Source organism: Falco biarmicus, chromosome 13 (genome assembly GCF_023638135.1).
Source record: "Falco biarmicus isolate bFalBia1 chromosome 13, bFalBia1.pri, whole genome shotgun sequence".
Taxonomy (NCBI): Eukaryota; Metazoa; Chordata; class Aves; order Falconiformes; family Falconidae; genus Falco; species Falco biarmicus.
In genome coordinates this window covers 27486165-27507238 of record NC_079300.1, presented here as the reverse complement: position 1 = coordinate 27507238, position 21074 = coordinate 27486165, and the positions used below count along the sequence as shown (strand labels likewise).

At 49.0% G+C, this 21074-nt stretch overlaps 1 protein-coding gene across 2 annotated transcripts in view; it reads right to left on the bottom strand.

The window, feature by feature from the left end:
* The window catches only part of VPS8 (VPS8 subunit of CORVET complex), an 85510-nt gene that overhangs the window by 817 nt on the left and 63619 nt on the right, over nucleotides 1-21074 (bottom strand). For both annotated transcript variants that reach the window (XM_056359191.1, XM_056359190.1), the window contains exons 41-44: nucleotides 14500-14580; nucleotides 12952-13121; nucleotides 12103-12271; nucleotides 627-707 (exon numbers count right to left, since the gene is read on the bottom strand). In XM_056359191.1, coding sequence (XP_056215166.1) covers nucleotides 627-707; nucleotides 12103-12271; nucleotides 12952-13121; nucleotides 14500-14580 — 501 coding nt within the window. The remainder of the gene's footprint in view (nucleotides 1-626; nucleotides 708-12102; nucleotides 12272-12951; nucleotides 13122-14499; nucleotides 14581-21074) is intronic.

Here is a 21074-nt window from a genome sequence, read left to right as displayed (position 1 = left end):
GACAAAGTGCTCGTGAGGGGCTCACCTTTGTCCTGCAGCAATTAGAAAAACCTTAACACACGTAAAAAGGGTGTATATGGTATGTAGTGACCCTGTAGAGCTCAGTGCAGGACAACAGTCCTGGACTAAACAACTTTCCATGTGTCTTTAGGTTGTTTTAAAGTTACAGCATCAAAAAAACAATCTCAGAAAGGGCCAACAACTGCAGCCGAAACAGGCAGGAGGCACAAGGAAAATGCAAGGGACAGAGGGAGCTGCTCATCTTGGGCCAACACGGGGTGGGAGGAGGGAGCCCCCAGTGCCACACAGTGTCTGGAGGGGAGGTTATTTGCAAATCTAAAAAGAACATGAGAAACCTCACACCACGGACACTTCTCTCGGGCCCAGCCCCAAAGCCAGAGGCATTTCCGTGGTCTCGCTGCCAGCAGAATTCCCCGGCTCTGCCAGAGGCAGCGTGGCTGCCTTGTGATGTGGAACAGCCAGCTCTGTGCACGGTAAACTGCCAGCACTAAACGAAACCCAAGAGAAAAGCCAAAGCCAATGCTGCCAGTGCTAACACCTGGCTTGCCAACATGCAACGTACCCTTCACCAATTCAAAACCAAAAGGAAAATGGGCGGTACGTACTCTGGAAGTTCCTCGGTTGAGTCGGCAGAGTTGATCAAAAGCCTGGATTTGCTGAGGATCCAACAGAGACTCTGAACTTGTCTGATAAAGAGAGTGAGAAGGTTATGGAAACACCACTCGGCAAGAGGTTAAATTCACATCCACCGAAATTCATCCCTGCTCCTGGAGCAGCCAGCATGCAGCTGGTTCATGGGGGTTTTTAGCCATCTTTCCTCAGGCTTGAGGCCACTGTGTGCACCTTAATTTTGGAAAAAACAACCAAAAAACAGTTGTTGCACAAAGGACAGGGGTACCCTTACGTCCACAGTGACACTGTTGGGAGCTGTAGCTAATGGCAGACAGGCTAACAGTATGAACTTATCTTGGGGGAGGTGGGGGTGGGGGGTGGAGAGAAAAAGGAGAGGCAAAAGGAGAAAGAAAAGGGATGGGAAATCTCGCCCGCAGCCAGCTGGGAAGACAAGCAATGGGTCTCTGCGGAGGAGCAGCCTCTCCTGGGCTCTTCCCCAGGCAGCACAGCTCCCCCGCTCCTTTCTCATCATCTCTCAGCAGCCTCCCCTGGCCCCGCTGCTCAGCCTCCCTCCCGGGTGCCGACACAGCGCGGGCTGCAGCACGCTGCCGTCGGGCACAGACTGTGCCTGCCTATAATGGAGAATGATTGCTGTGCCAATGACTATTATCTACTAATGGTATCTCTCCTAAGGTCCATTTTTTCCCCCTAGTAGGATGCTACAGACTAAAAGCTAAGAAATGAGGGGTGAAAAACAGGGCGGGGGGGGAGGGGGGGGGGGCAAGGTGACTCACACATCAGTGGCAGCCATGTCCCCAAGAAACCGGACACAACAGACATCGTGGTACTGCCCAGCGGCAGCAGCGTTTGCTGGGTACAGGGGTAAGTGTCAGCCCGGCAGTGCCAGGGCAGTCGCAGAGCTGCAGGCGAGGGCAAACAGAACTGCAGAGGGACTACAGCCTGCATCAAGAGCATTAACGCAGGGAGGGCTGCACACATACTCAAACTGCTTTAAAAGGCATCATTTACAGATCCCAGGGAGAGATGACGGAGCGTCACAGATCCTTGCAGGTTTGTTCCATTTTATCACATCACAATGTTTCTATTTTGAATGTTTCTGCTCATATTCCAAAGCAAAAGCATCATCAAGAAACTACAACAGGAGCCAGGGAGAACAGGCTCCCCCATGAGCAGCAATCTGGCATCTGTTGTCTCTGGGGATCTATTTTTAAAGGAACATTCAATGTTCATTCTCAAATAAACGCTACAGTCCCACCAGCGGGTACCGACTGAAGTCACATTTACTTCAAACTCTGTTTGGCAAGGGACCAAGCTCAACATGATTAACTGGGATCGCTCCCTTCAAGGAGTGCGATCAGCTGGAGTTAAGGGTGAGCTCCCGGCCCCACGAAGGCAGAGGGGGCACTCACTGCTCCTCCCGAGCCGGGCAGGGTCACCAAGAGTCGGGAGCACCCCGGGCCAAGCACAGGCGTGTGCCTCGGCACTACGGGCTCCTCCCAGCAGCGCGGCCCTTCTCCCGCGGCAGCGCGATGCTCAGCCGGCTTTGTACTCCTCATGCTTTATGGCGTGCTGAAAGAGCGTGTTCGAAAGCTCTGTGAAGATGAACTCCCGGTCCTGTCTGGGGGGATAAGTGCATGCCGCAGCGACAAAAGCCAGCAAGACTCAGCGAACACCCTAGAGAGCGCGTCCCGATAGTTACCCTGAGCCTGCAGCCATCCCAAGCTGGGGTGCGCTGCCAGCCAGGTTTAAGGTGCTGCTGCTGCTGCCCGGGGGGCTGCCGCCTGCGGTGCAGCTCTGGCTCACGGCCCCAGGCAAGCCTCCTGCACCCCACAGAGCTGCGGGGCTCTCGGCAAGGCTCCCCCTGGGCAGCTCTGCCCAATAGTGGGGAAGGTCTGGGGCAGAGGGAACGACATTATGCCAGAGATCACACTTTCTTAGTCCTTGACTCAATTTTTAATCACTACCCAAGAAAAAGGGAAACCCTGCTGGCAGCTGTGCAGTGAAAATCAACAAAGTGAGCTGCCTTGAGAGAAGGTTACTGCAGGTGAAACCTGGAGCACAAACACTGGAGGGACAGAGAACGTCACCGTGCAGAGAACCCGCGCTGGCACCAGCCTTGGCTTCCCTGGGTGACACCACGCTCCCTCCCAGCAGCAGCCCAGCACCCTGCGCTGGCAGGGCCGTCTGTTCCAGCCGAGAGCCAAGTTGTCCCCAGACCTCAGCAAAACCCTTGACCAGGGAATGCTTTACCCAGACCCTCAAGTTTGTCTTCTCGTGGTCTCCCACAGCACCTTTACCTGTCCCTCTCTTCTGGCAGCTCCTCCATCACACACTCCCCTTCCTGCTGGGCTCTGAGCAAGGCAGAGCCAGGGTGGAATCTTCGCAGCCAACCCTTCAGCACGTGAGCAGCCCGGGGACGGCTCAGAGCTGTCAGGAGTGCTCTGGGGGAAGGTGCACTGAACCCACTATGGGTTTCCTGAAGCCTTAATCATTCCGTTACCTGAAGCCATGTGCTTCTTGCTTTTTGAGATGTTCATCAGACAGTCTGAGAGGAAAGGAATGCCCCCAGTGCAGATTGCTTATGCTGGAAGCACGTGCTCAAACTCACTAATTCTCCCCCCAAGATATTATTTATATTGTAAATAACTATTTGCTAATCATCAATCAAGGAGCCAAATGTCTATGTTCCCTGCACACACGAGCTTTGGACTAGAGAGCCTGTGACAGGGTCCCGTATCTGCAGCTGGCAGGTTGTACAGGCGCTTCCAAGGGACGCGCAGGTCACTCTCACTTGGAAAAAAAAAACAACAAAAACCAAGGAAAACCTGCCCTCCACAGCTGCTGTGGCCACAGGCATCCAAGGACAAGGAAAACGCAATATAATTGGTCTCCCCTCTTCTGCTATCTTTCTACCACGCGTATGTAACTATCAATCAGACCGTTCTCCAGGCTGATGAGCTGAAATATTGCAGGCAATTCTTTCTGTTGCCATGGAAACAACTCCTGTCAGGCCTTTTCCTTTTTTAACCGTGTCACTAAAGGCATGTTTTCATTCAAGAGCTACAGGGAGTCTCTGAGAGTCCAGCATCAGCACTCGGGCGCTAGTGGCACCCACTCGGCTCGCTTGCTGACCCCGCAACACTGCTCTTGCCTCCCGTGCTACCGCAGGGCCAGGCAGCTCCTGCTCTGGATCGGGACGAAGCGGTTTGGCACCTCCGAGCCGTCTCCAGCCAAATGCTTACGCCCCTTGGGGAAGGCCTCGGGCCAGACCCAGAACACGGGAGATGCAATTTACCCCCTTGAGGGTCTGGGCCAGCAAGGAGAAAGGTTCCTTTTTGGCTTACAGTTCTCACAGATCCCACCACTATAATGCTAATCTCCGTTGCACATTTCGCTTGCACATATTCCACCCCCCTCTGGTAGTCACCACACAGCCCTCCTAAGCCTGCAATTATCTTTAATTTAGCAGCTACAAAATCCATCATCAGCTAAGCAAAGCAGATCACACAGCAAGTTTGTAAGCAGGGCACCATTAACAGTCATGCCAAGAGATCCATCTAAATACTGCCTCAGAGCCACACCTTCCACAAAAAGTAGAACAATTCGTGCATCGGAGCACCCCATTATGCTCCGCAACATAGGGTGGGCGCAGCCAGAAGTCCTGAGGAAGGTGTCACGACTCCCAGGAACAAGAGCAACACCCACCACCCTCAGTTACAGAGCTGAATCCACAGGCGCCGGACACCAAGTCCACCTTCTGCCATTCCTCCCATGCAGCCCGACACTTACTTCACCATGGCTCAAGCAGCCTTACAAAAAACTACCCAAATTCAGGTTTTTTACATTAATTGACTCAGCATTTATCAAACTACATGAATCTACTTGTCTTCTGCAGGATAAGGACCTGCTGTTTTCATAATACTCCCAGGAACCTGGAACAATCAACCGAAAAGAAAGCAAGGCAGGCAGCTGCTCTGACCCAAAGTCACTAGAATGGCACTAAGATTACAAAATTGTTAACGAACTTCAGAAAAACCTCAGGACATCCCTTGTACAAGAAAATCGCGCTGCTGCAGACCTCTGCAGAGCTACTGCAGGGTATTGCACCACTGGCACGGGACAGACGCAGACCGGCCGCTCGCTGCAGCGCTGGAAACAGTCTTGCAAGTCACTCCGGGCGATGCGGCAAGTGGGCAAACCTCTGCTGGGAGGAAGTCCCAGAGCCACTGCAGCTGCGCTACGGCAGCGGAACACGCTGCTTCCAGACCAGCCTCCGCAGCGTTTCACCACTTACCTCCGCTGGTGCGCTCCGGAGCGAAACCCCTGGCAGCGGGCCAGGCCCTGCCTGCTCCCGCTTGGATGCGGCAGCCTCCGGTACCACCGAGGCTGGAGCGGCAGGCACGCCAGGCCCTGCTGCCTGCAAGCAAACAGCAGCAGTGACTCCCCGAAGCCCACCGCAGCCCTCCCTCAGCGCGGCCGCGGCAGAGGCAACCTGTCACACAGGTCGGCGCTCAGCCCTGTCCCGCTGGCCGCGGGAGCAGGCCAGGGAAGGCAGAGGTCTCTCTCCTCCAGCCGAACCTAGCTGAACCTGAGGAGCAAACCCCGCACTCAAGGCAGGGGAGAGGACAGGCTTATTTGTGCTCACAGACTGCTGCTGCTGCGGGGCGAGACACTGCAGTGACTAAGGAGAGAGGAGGGAGGACTCCCTGTTTCAAATACCTGGAAACACGCTGGCACACCTCCGTCCTCCCTCCGCTAGCTGCTCTGTTAGCAGCTCGTGCTTACACCAGGCATGGTTGGAATATTCCCTTGGACTTCCACTGACGCCTTCAGCCAAAGGAGCAGTAACTCTGTTCAGGATTAATTAGATGAACACAAAACCCACGTATCCTCATGGACACTATGGCCCAGCAGGTATTTGTTTATAATGTGGCAGGCTTCAAAGGAGGCATGGCAGCACATGGATTAAACATTACGTAAAGATGATGCACAACAGGCCTGTGCTCAGGTTGATCTCTGTTCAGTGCCTGAATCCAAGAGGACAGAAGTGTCACGTGTGAAGGCAAAGAATTCATTTTCTAAACATGGGCTAAGAGGCTGCTACACACCATCCCACAAAGAGCCAACCACAGAAGATTCAAGAGGTGCAGTGTTCTCCCGATGCCAGCAGATCGGGAAGAGAAAGGGAAGAAGAAGAAGAAATGTAGAAGGAGGAAGAAGTCCTACTTATTAACAATGCCACCCCAAACCTTACAGAAAACCCAAGTGGATGACGACTCTGCTGCCTGTCCCTTTGTAGCTCCCGACACCCGCGCCACAATCTGTTGCTGCTATTTAAGAGGGAAGTTTATACCATGCTTAGGAACAGCTCTGGTCCTGGGAGCTCAGCTGCAGCTGCCCAAGCCTGTCTATGTTCAATTCACATAGAAACCAACAAAACATACAGTTTTCATAGTGTAACACGAGGGTAAAAGGAATGGGGAGGGAGGTGGGACATGGAAACCGCAGCTTTCCATTTCAGGGATTTACAACAGATCGAGAGATGCTCACCTGCCACCTGCATTTCTGAAACCAGCCCTCCAGAACAGCCAGTGACACCCTTGGCTACAGCAACCCCCACTGAACCAGCCGTAATTCCCTCTCACACCCTCCCCACCACGGCCGCTAGCTATTTTGCTCCCTCCCTTCAGAGGAACATCAGAAGAACGCAGGCATCTGCACCCCTTTTAACCCTTGGGCCTTTCTGTTGTTTCTCAGCTTGGAACGAGTACCAACCGCGGAGGGGAGCAGCCGTCACCCCCTCCAGCAGCAGCTGCAAGCCCAGCACCACAGGCAGAGGTTCCCGGCAGCTCAGCGCACCAAACCGGCTCTCCAGCCTGCACCAGGCCTGGAAAAGCGGCTTCTCCCAGCAGATGGGGAGTCACACGCTTGCAAGGCAGATCTGTGACGACCGACCGAAAGCTTGCAATTTCACAGCAACGGCATATGCAACGAGCAGCGCCGGTTCCTCGGAGAACAGATACAGAGCTGTCAAGCGCTGTGCTAAACTACACATAACTTGGCAACAGGGACTGATGGAGTTTGTGGGAATATCAACAGGTTGCAACAGCCCAGCATCTGTCACTATATTTAAATGAGTCTGTTCTACAGATCCTCCTAGATATGAAATGTTTTATTAAAACGGAGGAAATTTTCATCAAACCGTGGGAACAGTTCCTTTGAAATTGAGATGTAAAGTAAAGCAAAGACTACCCACTGAAATTTTGCCGTCTTTTCTCTTAACCAGGACACAACGCTCCCCCAGGCGAGCCTAAGAGCGCAGGGCAGCCACTCTCACTGGTCTTCACTTTAGGCAGCTTGCAAGTCAGCTGTCTGCTCCGTCTTAGCCTCTCACAGGTCCTAGAGAGCAAGCCTTCGGGCTGTAGGCACTACAAGGAAACTTCTGCCAGGCTACAGATTGCTGTATGGGAAGGCCATGGGAAACAATCACAATCCAGTGATGGTCTTTAAAAAGACCCACAAAACAAGCAAGCAGAAAAACAAGCCGACCAAAAAAAACCCACTACCCACCAAAAAACTCCAAACCAACAACTCAACAAAACAAACTAACCCTCCCCCCCAGTATGAAAAGTCCAAGAAAACAGTCAATTTTGATTGAAAATCTGTTAAAGGGTAATTAGGGTTTTGAAATTACCCTCTTAAAATTTGTATTTTATTTTCAGTGTTAGCTTTGGTACCAGTCCTCCTCTACCTGCTAGTTAAGACTCCCACACTGTTTTCTTCTTACTGAATCACTTCTGTTTCCAATACATTACAAGAAATTTTAAAACACAGATGTTCTGTTGATAAGAAGCCAATGGTACAAAGTGTCTCTAGTTCCTTCCTCACATGGATTTCCTACGCATTGCTGAAGAAGTTAAGGAATGTACCACAGAAGCCAGCTCCAAAGCTACAGGACCGGGCATATTCTCTGTTAACACGTATGTGGGAATGAATATTCTCTATGGAGGAGAATACACAATCTTGTAACTGTATAAACCGCTAATTATCTGCTTGGTGTCATTTGGGGGGGCGGTGGGGGGGGCCGGGGAATCACGCCTGGATATTTTCAAAGTTATAAAGCCCTTGGATAATTTTGATATTGCTGAGAGTCAAGATAACAACTGATGATCACCATTAAACTGAGAACAGTAAAACTGGCTCTGTCTGCTGACCGACGGAGCTCAGGTAACATTTGCCTAGCTCTCAAATAAGTGCTGGTAAAAAAAAAATAATAATAAAAAATGCCCTAAACCTTCATTCTTACCTAACAGAAAGCACAGAGGTATGCTGCAGAGGGACATCTAACATCTCAGTTAAGTGATACGCTATGGTACCAACACCTCACAGGTGGGAGTGGGTCATGAAGCTTCGGGCCGGATGGAAGGCTGCCGCAAAGAGGGATGCTGGTGGCAGGCTGCAACACAGAGCTCAAAGGTAGAGTCTGGCAAACTGGATTAACTACGGATCACATTCGTTGTCCGTCCTGGCGTGACTTGACAGGATTAAACTCCTGAATAAAACATGTTTGCCATCTGGACAGCTCTAACAACGGTGCCCTTAGAATTCAGGCACATTCTCAAACATGGAATAACCAGAGCACGTCAGCTTAGGGGTTCATGGCATTTTCTGCAGGGCTTATAGCCCAAGAGCCATGACTGTGGTTCCTCTCCCCAATCCCTAGTATGTAGGCTGGCAGAGTAAATGGAAAACACAAACCAGCTCACTGAAACGAGGCAAATTAGTTTTGGAGATCAATGACTAAGATATAAGGAGTATTTCACTTACGTATTTAGGCAGAAGCCCAGCTCCTGTGCTTTCACCTAATATGCCTCAGTTAACTTCAAGCACCACAACACAAGAAAGCACTGCAAGTTTTAAATCGGATTAAAAAACCACCACAAACACACAAGCTTCCATTTCTTTTAACACTCATTTATAGTATGATAGAAGGTAAGGAGGACAAGAAAGATGATCGGTTTAGACCCAGAAGATTACCCTTGGGAAGACATCAAGGTTTAGGGGATAACACAGAAAGCACAAACTTTTGATAGCAAAAGCAGAGGAAAAGCCTTTTTGCCCTTCTCTCGCTGTTCCCCTTTGCTGGGGCAGAATGTCTCGAGTCCTCGTCACAGCAAGACTCCATTTAAGTAAGTGCTATCATCAGATTCAGTAACTGTTCAGTGCTGGCTCGTGGCATCTCTCCACCTCCCCCAGTTTCAAGGCATTTGCTACAGAAGTCGTGCATGCAAAGCAGGGACAGAGAAAACACTGTCTGTTGGGCTGTCGTTTCACATATAGATCTCAACAACATCGCAAAATTCAAACTGACAGTCTTTGTTTCAGCAGAGCAGAATTGGTACTATGAAATGCACTCCAGATGCTCAGTGGCATTTCTCAGTATGAATCCATTCCTAATTCAAGGCTTGCTAAGAAAATAAATACCGAAACTGTAGATTTCACTATGGGAAAGAAAAAAATAATAATAAAAAAAAAAAAGAACAAACCACATCAGATTTTGCCAAGAGACAGACTAAGCTTTCAGGGTCTCCAAAGTGGTTGCAAAGAAATACCCTCCCCACGGATTTACGTGCAGAATGTCCCAGAAGCTTCGGGGTTGGCTCTCGGCTGTCTAGGGAAGGCAGGGCCGGACACCCAATGCGTCAGGGATGTCCTGTGCATTGTTTGCAGAAGCACCAACTCTGAAAGCAAGAGCAGCCCAACAAACACAGCCCTCTGGGTCCGGTGGTGTCAGCGGAGTTGAGAGGGTTGGCAGAGAAGCCCTTCAGCAGAAAACCGCAGCACCAAACGGCTGAACAATCCCTGTAACAAACAGAAATAAATCCCTTCTGCGCCTGGGGTGGCACCAGAGACCAGTGATGGCTGCTGCCTTGGAGCCAGGCCCAGAAGGCCCCTTGGGAACACGCGTGTGCGGTTCGGCCTTAGAGGGGAGCCCTGCAAGTCTCCCCTGCCCTGCAGCCCCTTCGCTTGCCCGCACGTCCTCTCTCCAGCCCCACGCATCGCCCACCAGGCCGCTGCAGCAAGCGCCCCTTTCCAACAGGCCTCAGCTCTGCACGGACCAGCCCCATGTCAAAACAAGCAGGGGCAGCTTAGCTGTCCTCAGGCTTAATTCTCTGCTGACATTCGTTTCAGGCTGCGCAAGAGCAAACCCTGCCACGTGGCGTGCACCAGCCTGCCGCCGGCAAGTGCGTCTGTGCTCCAGGGAACCCGCCTCACCCTTCTGCTCCGGCTCCCTGGAGCCAGCAACATGGGTGGGTGTCCGTCCCCGCCGCTGCGCCCATCCCCAGCACTTCCCCCAGTACAAAACATCTGTTCTGTAACTCAGGCTACTGCCTGGCCAGATTAATCCTTACCTCACAGGGTTAATTAACGCTACCGAGCGGCAATTGTTAAGCAAACAAACTTCCCGGAGAAGCTAGAGATTTTACAGTCTTTTGCCAAGTCTAAATATATTCAGCTTTTTAAAGATCTGACTGCGCAACAGTTTAATCAAATGTGAGTACAACAGTTAAATATTGTAATTTAAATACAGGAGGAACATCACAAACTTGGAGAGGATCTGGGACACCAGGAGGAGGAGGTGGGGGCCTGGAAGCAGTGCTGGGGCTCTGAGGAGCCGGAGCGGGAAGCGATGGGCTCCCCTGCCCGGAGTACAGGAGAGCCAGCAGGGAAGATCCAGCACTCTCAGATGGCCTGGCATGGACGTTTCCCAGCTAGCGCTAGATGATCCATGCTGTAACCCCTCTCCTTCCCCCCCCAGTCTCTCCACACCTCGTCCCAGCCAGCCCTTCACTCTGATGAACAGATCCGTTAAATAAAGGGAAGCATCATCTCCTCCCTGCCCCGATCATTCCCTCTTTGTCTGGAGCGATCATTCCCATTCTTCCATGGGGTACATCCAGACTGGTGTTAACGGGGAGACACAGGGGCTCTCTGACTGACTAGCCCGTGAGAAATCCAGAGATAACCAAGTTATAAAGGCACTGGTGTAAGGTGTCAGGCACTTTATAATGATAAATGTAGTTCCAGTAGTTAATTTTGCCTTTAGCTTTTAAAGATAAAGCAGGTCTGTCGCTCCCGTTTGCAGACATTCCCTTGGAGCAGGAGTGCAGAGGGTGAGACACGGGGCTGCTGAACCTGCCCGACTTCAGGGCCAGCATCCACACTTCACTGTGGCACGGTGGTACACAAAATGACGAGCATTTGTGAGCAGACTGTTTGAACCACAGTCTATTTACGGTCTCCTGGGAAAGCTTTTCTTTCTGTCACCATATAAGAAACTAACACACTTTGACTGCAAAGATTGCATTGTGCTCCATACATTCCTCACATTACTTTTCCCCCAAGTCTCCCTTCAAGCAGGAAGCTTCTTTTTTTGTTCATACAGAAGCTGATGGAAGTTGACTAATGCTGTTAGCTATCTTTTGATCAGAACTGATTTGGCAGAAATTGAAATAATCTGCTAGAAGAAAACTAAAGTACTACTCATAAAAACGTACTCCAGGATTGAATTACTTTGGTTTCAGAAGGGGAAAAACGTTGCTTTGCATACATCTGCGTGGTGACAAATGCACAAGGTGCCTTGAAGCATTTAGGAGCAAACCCTCATCAGTGACCACCTTTGCTGGAACACAGGGCAGCAGAGTTCAGCTCCCCACAGCGAATATCCCTGGAAGACATCCTAACAAGCTGCCTTGCCATTTGTGCTTACGGTCCATAGTACCACGCCAGAGAGAAGGCAGAAGTACCCATATTGATGCTGGACTTCTGTTTGAATTACGGATGGTGAAACTTCCTGCACACAAATACTGACAATAAATACAAATTATCTGTTCTCTCACCCAAATCCAGCCGCATTGATCTTGTTTACATGCATTTGCATTCTTAAAACATTGTGCAAGCATTCAGCCAGGCAAATCAACTCCAAGTCTTTTACCCAGAGCCAGGTTATCTGTTAAGAAGGTAGAACGGAGGCTCCATGATCCAGCCACAAGGAAAACACCAGCTTTTAATACAATTTTTGTATAAAAACACACCTAAAACTAGTTTGAAAGGAACTGTCCCCAACGGCCCGTCCCAGGCTCTCACAAACAAGACAGAGCAGCGGATCCACCCAGTAGACAACCAGCTGCAAGGACGCAGCTCACCCTCACGCTGGCTAGCACCTCCCAGACCTTCTAGATGAACATCACCATTACCTTCACAGCTCTTTATACCCACACCAAAACAAGATGACGTTCATAACCGTGACTAGTTAGCTGCTGATACTGTTTGACAGTTACCGATCATGGGCTTGTCTGGAAGCAAAGACAGGAGCACAAAGGCGTGAAGTCCGCCGTAAGCACCACTTGAAGTTTACCTGAAGAGAAACCACCTCACAAACCTTACCTGTGCCAAGGCTGTTCCACTTCCTTTTTTTAGCTCCGAGAAGGTCTCGCTCAGTTTTCCTGCCTTGTTACTCGAGTTGCATTTATAGCACATCCACCTCATCAGGCCTTTAGTTACCGTCCCACACTCTTTACTCAGCAGACACAGCGAATGGTACAAGTGGCCACAGCTGTGAAGAGAAGAGTTCTGCTAGGTGCGAGAGAGCAGGGTAACGCAGCCTGACAGCTCTATGCATCGGAGGGGAAATTGCTGGTCAGCAGAAAACAAGGCTGCTTCTCCATAAAGACAGAGCGGCAGCGTACACGCTCCCTTTGTACCTCCACACCCTCTTGTAGTAGTTCTAGACTTGCAAAAAGAAGAGCAGATGCCCATTTACTGATACAGCTACAGATCGTAATAATAAGGTAATAATAATTTTGTCTTATTTTACAGCCACCTGGTCACAAAGAGGAATATCGGAGGCGCCAACAGAGTGTGCAGTCAGGGCTGCAGTAGATCCGAGATGTACGAATACCGGTGAATGAACCCAGGGTGCTGTAATTGCACAAACTGCACTGCTGGGAGAGATGACAGATAAGCTGACAGCTTACTGAACAGCTCTCACAGAAGCGTAAGGCAATTCTTTCCAGCAGAGACAGAGCTGGCTGCATGCGAAGAAGGCTGGCTCTGATGGAGTTGATTAGCCAGCCCCTTTACAATGCAAGGGAGCAGGGATACATGCTCACAGGAATACACATGATTACTTGTGCAAGTCAAAGACCAGTAGCTTCCCCCCCCCCCTCCCCTTTTCCCCCCCCCTTTTAAAACTAGTAACATGATCCCAGCTGTGACCATACCTCTTAACTTTACCTGAAAACAATGATTTCATCAGCAGTTTCTTGCCTTCTTTTGTACTGCTGTAGACAAATGCAGCAGTAATCCTGCTTTGGGGTAAGCCCTCTAGTGACAGAAGCTCTTAGGTGACACAGGGACCAGTGGAGATCATGGTTTAAAAGATTTGTAGTTGTCTCTAGAAGGGTCTGTGTGGAAGACAATATACAAAATAACTGGGTCATCTTGTCATCTCCAGACCGCAAACTCCATTCTGATCAATTCTTCATAACAAGCAGCTTAGCAGATTACTAAGAGCAAAATCAACCCAACAAAATTGCTTCTCTTTAAATGTTTTCTAGCCGCTGCCCTCAAAATACTTATCCTTTCATCGCATGTTAATGGAGGCAATACCTTTTCACTCTTAAGTAGATAAACCCTTTATTGATTTTTGCCAAAGAGCATTAAGAGAGACACAGTAGGCTCATTTTGTTATCTTCCATACCAGACCTCCCTTTTTTCCCCCCTCTCTATCTGGTAATCTACTGCTTACATGCCCCATTTTAGGAGAAACATACTGATAAAAATCAAAGCCCAAATGCACTATCACAATTAAAATACAAAAAAAACCCCAAACATCTTATTAGCTAGTTCTTCCCAACTGAGATTTCCATTGCTGAAGAAAGCAAAATACCCTCAGTTTTTAGCCATTGGTGCTTCTTTCAGCAACAACAGCTATCAGGCGTAGGTGCTCTGGTCCAACTCACAAAAGTTGCTCTGTAGCACCAACTCACAAAAGGCTGCAGAGCCTGCACCAGTGGTTCACATCTGGCCTAGTCCAGATGTCTGGTACAGACAGCATCCACAACTGCCAGGCAATGACAGAGGAGCTGTGCTGCTCAGAGCAGACCTTTATCAAGAACTAAACAGAGATAACGGCTCTTTATGTTCAGCCCTCTACAGTAAAGCTACTCCCCGTTTTATTTTTAAATTGGCTGCTGCTGCACGGAGGCCTGAGCAGTGGCTAGAACGGTAGTGCCAGCCATGTGGTAGGCAGAACAAGGGAGGGTGAGTTTGGAGGAAGTCTGTGCATTCAGTTTGGGGGAAAAAAAAGAGGTTTTTAAGTTTGGAGACTGCCTGGGATGTGAGACTGGACAGGGCAAGGCAGGAGTGAGATAAAGGTGCAATCTCACCCGGTGACAAAGGAAGTGCAGCATTACCACTGGGAAGAGGCAAAACAGCCTGATTTAAAAAGCTTATTTAAAACATACAGGTTTTGTGCCTTTGAATCTCAAACTGCAGGATGAGTCGGAGAAAAAGCAGATGTTTATCCTTCCAGCGCATTTAACATAAAACTGAACTACAGAGGTGTTCACCACGTACCTGTCAGGCCCTTCACTTGCAATCTGTCTGTGAGCAATACAGATTCATTCCCCTCCCCCAGTCACAAAAATATAAATCCCTTGCATGCCCATCTACTTTGCCCTGCAGGGAGAAATGGCAAACGAGAGAGAGTAGTAGGCAAGACAGCTATAAAAGCAGTCCGTGTATACACCAGTGGGCAGAACAGAAATGCGTGCAACTTACCTGTTCATAGTTAAAAGTGTCCAGCATTCCCAGAACAAGTCCTTGAATTTCTCCAAGTTTCCCTTTTCCATAAACTGGATCCTGTATGAAGAAATTAAAACTGCAGCTGAACCACAAGATATGACCATTCTGGCTTGCTTTTTTTAAATTATTATTATTTTTTCTTCCAGATTGGCATTGCAAACAGAAGTTCCGACTCCGGATTGACACTGACCGCTATGGGTGTCTGCTGGCAGCCAGCTCCGGGGCTGCCTGCAGGGCTCCAGGCCCCATCCTGCCAGGGTGCTGCTGCCCAGGTCAGAGGACAATTCACTCGGTCTCTGAGCATCCACAGGTCGCCCCCAAGTTCATTCCACACCCCCTCAGCAGCAGGTTGAAAGCAGCCAGATCCAGCGGGCCGTGCAGTTGCACAGCAGTATGCAGGAGTCCTGAGCAACCCTGCGCAGTACGCAGGAGTCCCGGGCAAGCCTGGTGTCACATCCCCGATGACGAACATCATCTAGGGAGCAGGGGTCTGGGGATCTTCTGTTGCTGCAGGGGTGATTTCTACATGCCCTGAGCAGCTTCATTTCCATGTCCCAGCAGCACAAGCAAAGGGTTGTGGTACAACTCATCACGTTGGTGCATCTCAACCAGCTTCCTTAGGCTGGCTCCAAACCAAACATCCCCTTCTCCCCCACACCCACCCCAGCGCCCTCTGAAGCACCACTCAAGTGCAGGGCAAGAACCCTGGTCTAGTGTGCACGTCCCCGTGCTGGGGTGAGCTTAGCAAGGAGCCCTCTGGGAGCTGCTCTCTGTGACAGTGCACAGCCCCTCAAACAGGGAAATGGGTAAAGCACTGGAAGAGGGGAGAGACTTCTGCAGCATCCTTCCCTCCCGCCAGGCCTGCTGCACAAGAGACCAGGCTCCTGCTCACAGGCGCGCTGGACCATGCCAGGAAATACCTCTGCCCAACCACCGACACGGTGACAACTTGCCAACAGCTCCTTGCAGCCACCAGCACTAGGGCAGCCTGGGCAGAACTGACCCAGAGAGGTCTCTCCACGCAGTTGCAGAGGTGCCTTTCCCTGCCAAAATGCACCAGGGCACCACTTCCAACATGCGTGCGCCAGGAGCACAGCTTCCTCCTACGCATCTTTGCAGCAGCAGCACGACAACGCCGCGGTATTTCACTAGAAGATGTTCTGCAAGCTGTTGCCTATCCAACCGGGATTCAGCTGTCTAACGTAAACGGGAAGCAAGGAAGAGTTCAGTCAGCAGTAGGATCTACTACTGGCTACTGCAGTGGTGTGACCCACACCGTGCAGCCCAGGCTCATTCTCTCCCGGTGGCCCGGACAGTCTGACGTGCAGAAGCACAAGGCTGTGCCCTCCCCATGCCAAGTGGGCACCAGCAAGGCACGGACGTGCCTGCAACCAGCACAAGTCTATTCGGGAACACCTCAGACGAGGATCAGGGGAATTCACCTTTGTGTAACACACAAACCCCCAAGGCTGACAGACAGTCAATGAACTGGACCTGGGAAAAAAGCATTTGACCTGCTGGGAGGCGGTGGGAGGATACTGGGGGAAGCTGAGAAAAGCTGCCTGGTAGAATGGGCAAGACACTGGCAAAAATAGACTGGCGAGACGTGAAAAGGAAACTAACCTAGAGAGTAGAAAAATGATGGAGATGGTGGAAACAGGAACAGAAATAGCTGGATGAACAGGCTCTGGATGAGATGAGTAAGAAAGAGTAGGAGCAAGGCTGATTCCATGCTGGGACTGAAAGTGAGGGAGAGAAAGGAGAATAAAGAGTGAAAAAGCAAGTTGACAAAGACAACTGAAGCAGCATGGAAGTTACGTCGCAAGACACCCAGAGAGATCACCAGAACAGCTATAGAATGCACATCAGGCAATTTTTGAACAACAGTCTTCAGGAAGAAGTATGACAGGCAGAAACGCCAACGTTCAAGCCTAAATAAAAACAGCACTGAGTAATAGCACTTGAGTCAAAACCAGCTGTAGATCTGGAATATACGGAAGAGCTCATCATGCTGCAGAGGCTACTTTTTTGCTAGGTGAACAGTACAGCCTCAAACAACACTTAAGTTTTCTTTCTCCATGCATAATTTAGAAGCAACAGCATAGAAAGTACACTACACTGAGTCACCATATGAATTATGGAGGGCAACAGGGAACTCAGGACTTCGAACGCAGCATGAACGCGATCCGTAACGTAGAGCAAGTTATTTTTGTATCCACCAGATACTCTCCTTTTAAAGCACTCAAGAATATGGCAAAGGAAACTCAACCAGGCAACTCACAAACTATACAGGTGCAACCACTTATGAGCAACTCAAACTTCCCAAGCTGCATGTAAAGATGTTCAAAGCAACTTGTTTCTTCTCTGGACAGAGAAAGAGGAGCAAGGGGAGATACGAAGAAGAGAAAAGAATAGAAAAGCCACCTACAGCTTTGCAGAGAAGGAACGTGAGTCTGAGAGCCAACTTTCGGTTGCTCATTTTTTCTGAAGTTGCACTTGATTATCTCTAAACAACAGGTAGGAAGAGAGTGGACCCTTCTCCGAAGAGGAGGCATATGGTCTAGCAAAGCCTTGTACCGAGCCTGGCAGCCACGTGCAAGCAGTGCAGCTGATGCACGTTTCCTGCCGGCAGCCAGCAGCCAGTGCTTCAACGCCTGGGCTGGGGCCATCTACCTGCCCTGAGCATGAAATGCAGAGCTGTAATTTCACTTTTCCGCAGGAAGTTATAATGCTTTCTTCCAATGTGCTGTTTCACACACACACCCCCCCCCCCCCCCAAATCTTTAGTCACAAGAGCCTTGCGGGATCAATTACTTTTTCGGAGGAATATGCTTCAGTAATTCCACCTTATAAAATTTGTCTCAGTTTGGAATTTATGCATGCTCCAAATATACTGTATGGGATGGCACACTAATAAGTCAGCTGCACCTTGCCAGGAACAGATCACAGCTACTGTTTCCAGGCTGGTATTTCCCTGGGGACACGGCAACGCTTAGCGTGGTAAGCCAAAGCCAAACTCATTGCCCAGTGCCTCTACCAACATCTGGAAAAGCTGGCAGGTATCCAGACGCAAGCCAAAGGTGCTCATGCAGCCTTTCAGCCAGTTCTGTCTCCTCCATTTCTAATTTCTTCCCAGGTCCAGTAAATAGCACGTTCTTTGCTAACAGCGCTTGCAGAACTGTGTGAATAAATGCACTATGAACTCAGAAAACGCATTCACTTGTGGCTTGTCCCATCTGCAAGGGGGTGGAGCAACTATTGTACATAAAACTAATCCCAGCGTTGACCTTCAGGACTGGAAAGAAAAAAAACCAGGCAGGGATGGAAAAAATTCAGGCAAAGGCTTTTTGCATCTTTCTGCTTCCACTCTGGAACAGTTTTCAAAGATTCCTCCTTTCCTCAGTTTGGGGTTCCTACAGGTAGATTTTAAATTTCTGGCTTCTCCAGTTCTCCATTTTGTAGGAGGCATCAGCTGCATCTACTTACAAAATATTTAATGAAGGATTATAGCTTTGTAAGGGAATTAACATGCAACCTTTCAGCCCTCTTCAGACAGTACTTACATCCTTAATGACATGGAATTTTTCCTCATGCTCAAGAGAGTTCTTCTAGTACCCCTCAACACGGTTATTTCAGACTTCCTATTTACAGCATCATTGAGGATGAGCAAGAACATAAATATATCAATTGTTATTTCATATGACTTCAATTATATAGAGTTGAATCAATATGCTGTAATAGGCAGATGCCAGGAGCCTACCTATTTTCTGTGAAAGCTGTGGAGCCTGGGCACAGCCCTCTGCAAGGTGCCCTTTAGCAAAGCATTTTGGTTGCAAAGTTAACATTTGCATAAGGTGTCATCTGTAAGCAGTTAAGCCCAGACGAGGAAGAAAAACAGTCCACTAAAATTGGAATACTCTAATTCCTTTTCAGAAAAGACAAGATAATCTACCTCCGTTTATCGCTGTCATCCACCTTACAAAAAAATCCCCCAGTTAATTCCTGGGCAGCTGTTCTACCTTCCAGACCTGCAGCTCCAGTGCATCTACGCTCTCCCACCAAGACTTGACCTCTGTTGGAACAGGTTTTGAGGGCATTTTTAGACAAACACTGCTTATAATTCTGGGTTTCACAGAAATATTTGGAGGGCTTGGGAAAGGCTGTAGCTCTCCAGGGCCCAGAGGAGTTGGTTTAAGAATTTACTTATGGTCACAATTAGAGCAGCACGTCATTAACATTTTGAACGAGGCCCCACATACTGCTTGGAGGCAAAAGTTTGGCACCAGGGTTTAGAATTTTATATGGCTTCAAAGAGCAACTACAGAGCTCTGCAAAAGGAATACCCGCCCAGGGCTAAAAAAATAGAGATCTTTCTTGCCGAGAAAGAGCTGTTGAGACAGAGGTTCTGGGGAAATACGATGTATGCATGCCATGTTGCGATTCTTCGCCATAGGGCACTTAAATGGCATTCCCAGGTAGTCCAAGGGAGCAGATGACAGGTCACACTACAAAGGGAGGGAAAAACTCTGGTGGTCCCTGCTGTCTAACACGGGGAAGCCTCCTGACCCCAAACATGGCAAGGGTTCAGGACCCCTGAACATCTGAGCTGGGCACTCAAAGACATGGCCACACAGTCAGACATTTCCATCATCATCTTCCCAGCTGAATTCAAAGCAACGTTCTTGCAAGGGCCAAGCTATGCACCAAAATAAAACCCAAAGAAAACCTTCCACAGGCACCTGGTACAAGCCCTGAAGCAATAGTTTAATACAACACAGCTACAAACACACAACCAAGACTGACCTAGAGCAATGCAAGCCCAGATACCCAGAAATAAAGGCTGGTGTGAAGGCAGTACGAATGGAAATGCATGGTTTTAAGCACAAGAACAAAGTGTTAAATGACTTGGTAACAAAGGACACTGCTCCCAGCTGCAAAGCTGAGGAGGGTGTCAAGCAAGGAAGGCAGCAGACTGATAAGCGCCCATCACAGAACAAGTTATCAGTGGAAAACTCCATGTCCTAACGTGAGAAGGATGGCAAGTTTGCAGAATATCACAGACCATTTTTCTGTTAGCCCAACAGGAGAACAGACTACAGATATGTATTTCAACCCAAAGTTCCAAACAAGGAACCAAAACGTGCAGCAACCTGGCCTATGACTCACAGAAGCTTAAGTGAGATTCAGAGGCAAAACCCACCTTGTAACAGCCAGCAACTTCTAAAGGACATACCTAAGCTGCCCAAACCTAAGTTGTCATCATCAGTCAGAGGAACCCCAGCGATGCAGTGAGGGGCTGACGCCCTCTCTAGTGCCCACAAGTGATCCAGGTCAGATCACTCATTCCCATACATCTGTGGCATTAGCAAATATGTGAGAGTGAGTGAATGAAATCTATGAAAGAATGAGTGTTAAGAGGCAAAGTCAACTTATTTAGAAATCCTGTAAACAAATACCACCATCCCTTCTGTAGAATCCTCTAATGAGTTTTGCAACGCTATTTTCTCTACACCTGTTTCTGAGCTACAAGGTACCAATTACTACTCCTATTTTATGAAGTTCTGATATCAATGTTCTTTACCTGGAGTTCCATCCTCTTTGAATGCGTTTTAAGTCGTCATCATCTCTCCCCATTTTTTGCTCTAGTTGTACAAAACCATCTGCCTTTTGAAATCTCTACAGACTGAATTTGTAAGGCTGACCAGGGAAATGGAATGAGCAGGAACAATTTTCCTCTGCCTTCAAATCCAGTGACCAGAGTTGCACATGCTTCTTTAAATAATGCCTTGCACATTTCTGTCCCTAGTAGAAGTCCTCCATCTGATGCACTGCAAGCATCCCATTAGCCTCTGCAACGTAATAGTGCCATCACACAAAGCACTTCCCTGTACAACTGACAAATACACTTCACTCATCTGCTGCCTCCAGGCCACAAATGCCAGCCTCTAGAAAAGGGTTTTTCTCTATTTCTACTAAAAGAGTCTGTAAGAACAGAAATAGCATGGAATCTCCGAAGACTGCAACCAAGAATCTCTATTCATCCCAAGGGAGAACAAGGTCTCCCTCCACACCATAATACCTCCCAGCTGCGTTATCTTCACAGTGGTGGCTGGTGTGCCTCTCACCCCATTCTGGTGATTCTCAACACAACCTGGGAAAACCTCCCTGTCAACCTCCCCGCTCATTCGTTCACAGCTGCTGTATCAGTTCCTGCCCACTTTAAACATCAAACGAAGCCCAATAGGAAACTACTTCTAATGCCCCGGTTAAAACCAGACGAAATAAGTTATTGAAGAGCCATTAAGTTTGCCCGACACTTTCTACCTTTGATAAAACCACATTTCATTTGATCATGCTTTCCATCCACTCTTTTACAACACCTACCACTGTCATTAATCACGTTTTTTTCCAAAATCCAAGATTATGCATAATATTAAGATCAAACTAATAGGTTGCTAGAGGTGCATGTTCACCCTGGGAAGCCTGTAAGCCCCTTTCTACATTTTCATCTCTCATCTGGAATAGAAACACTGAAGAGTAATTCAACACTT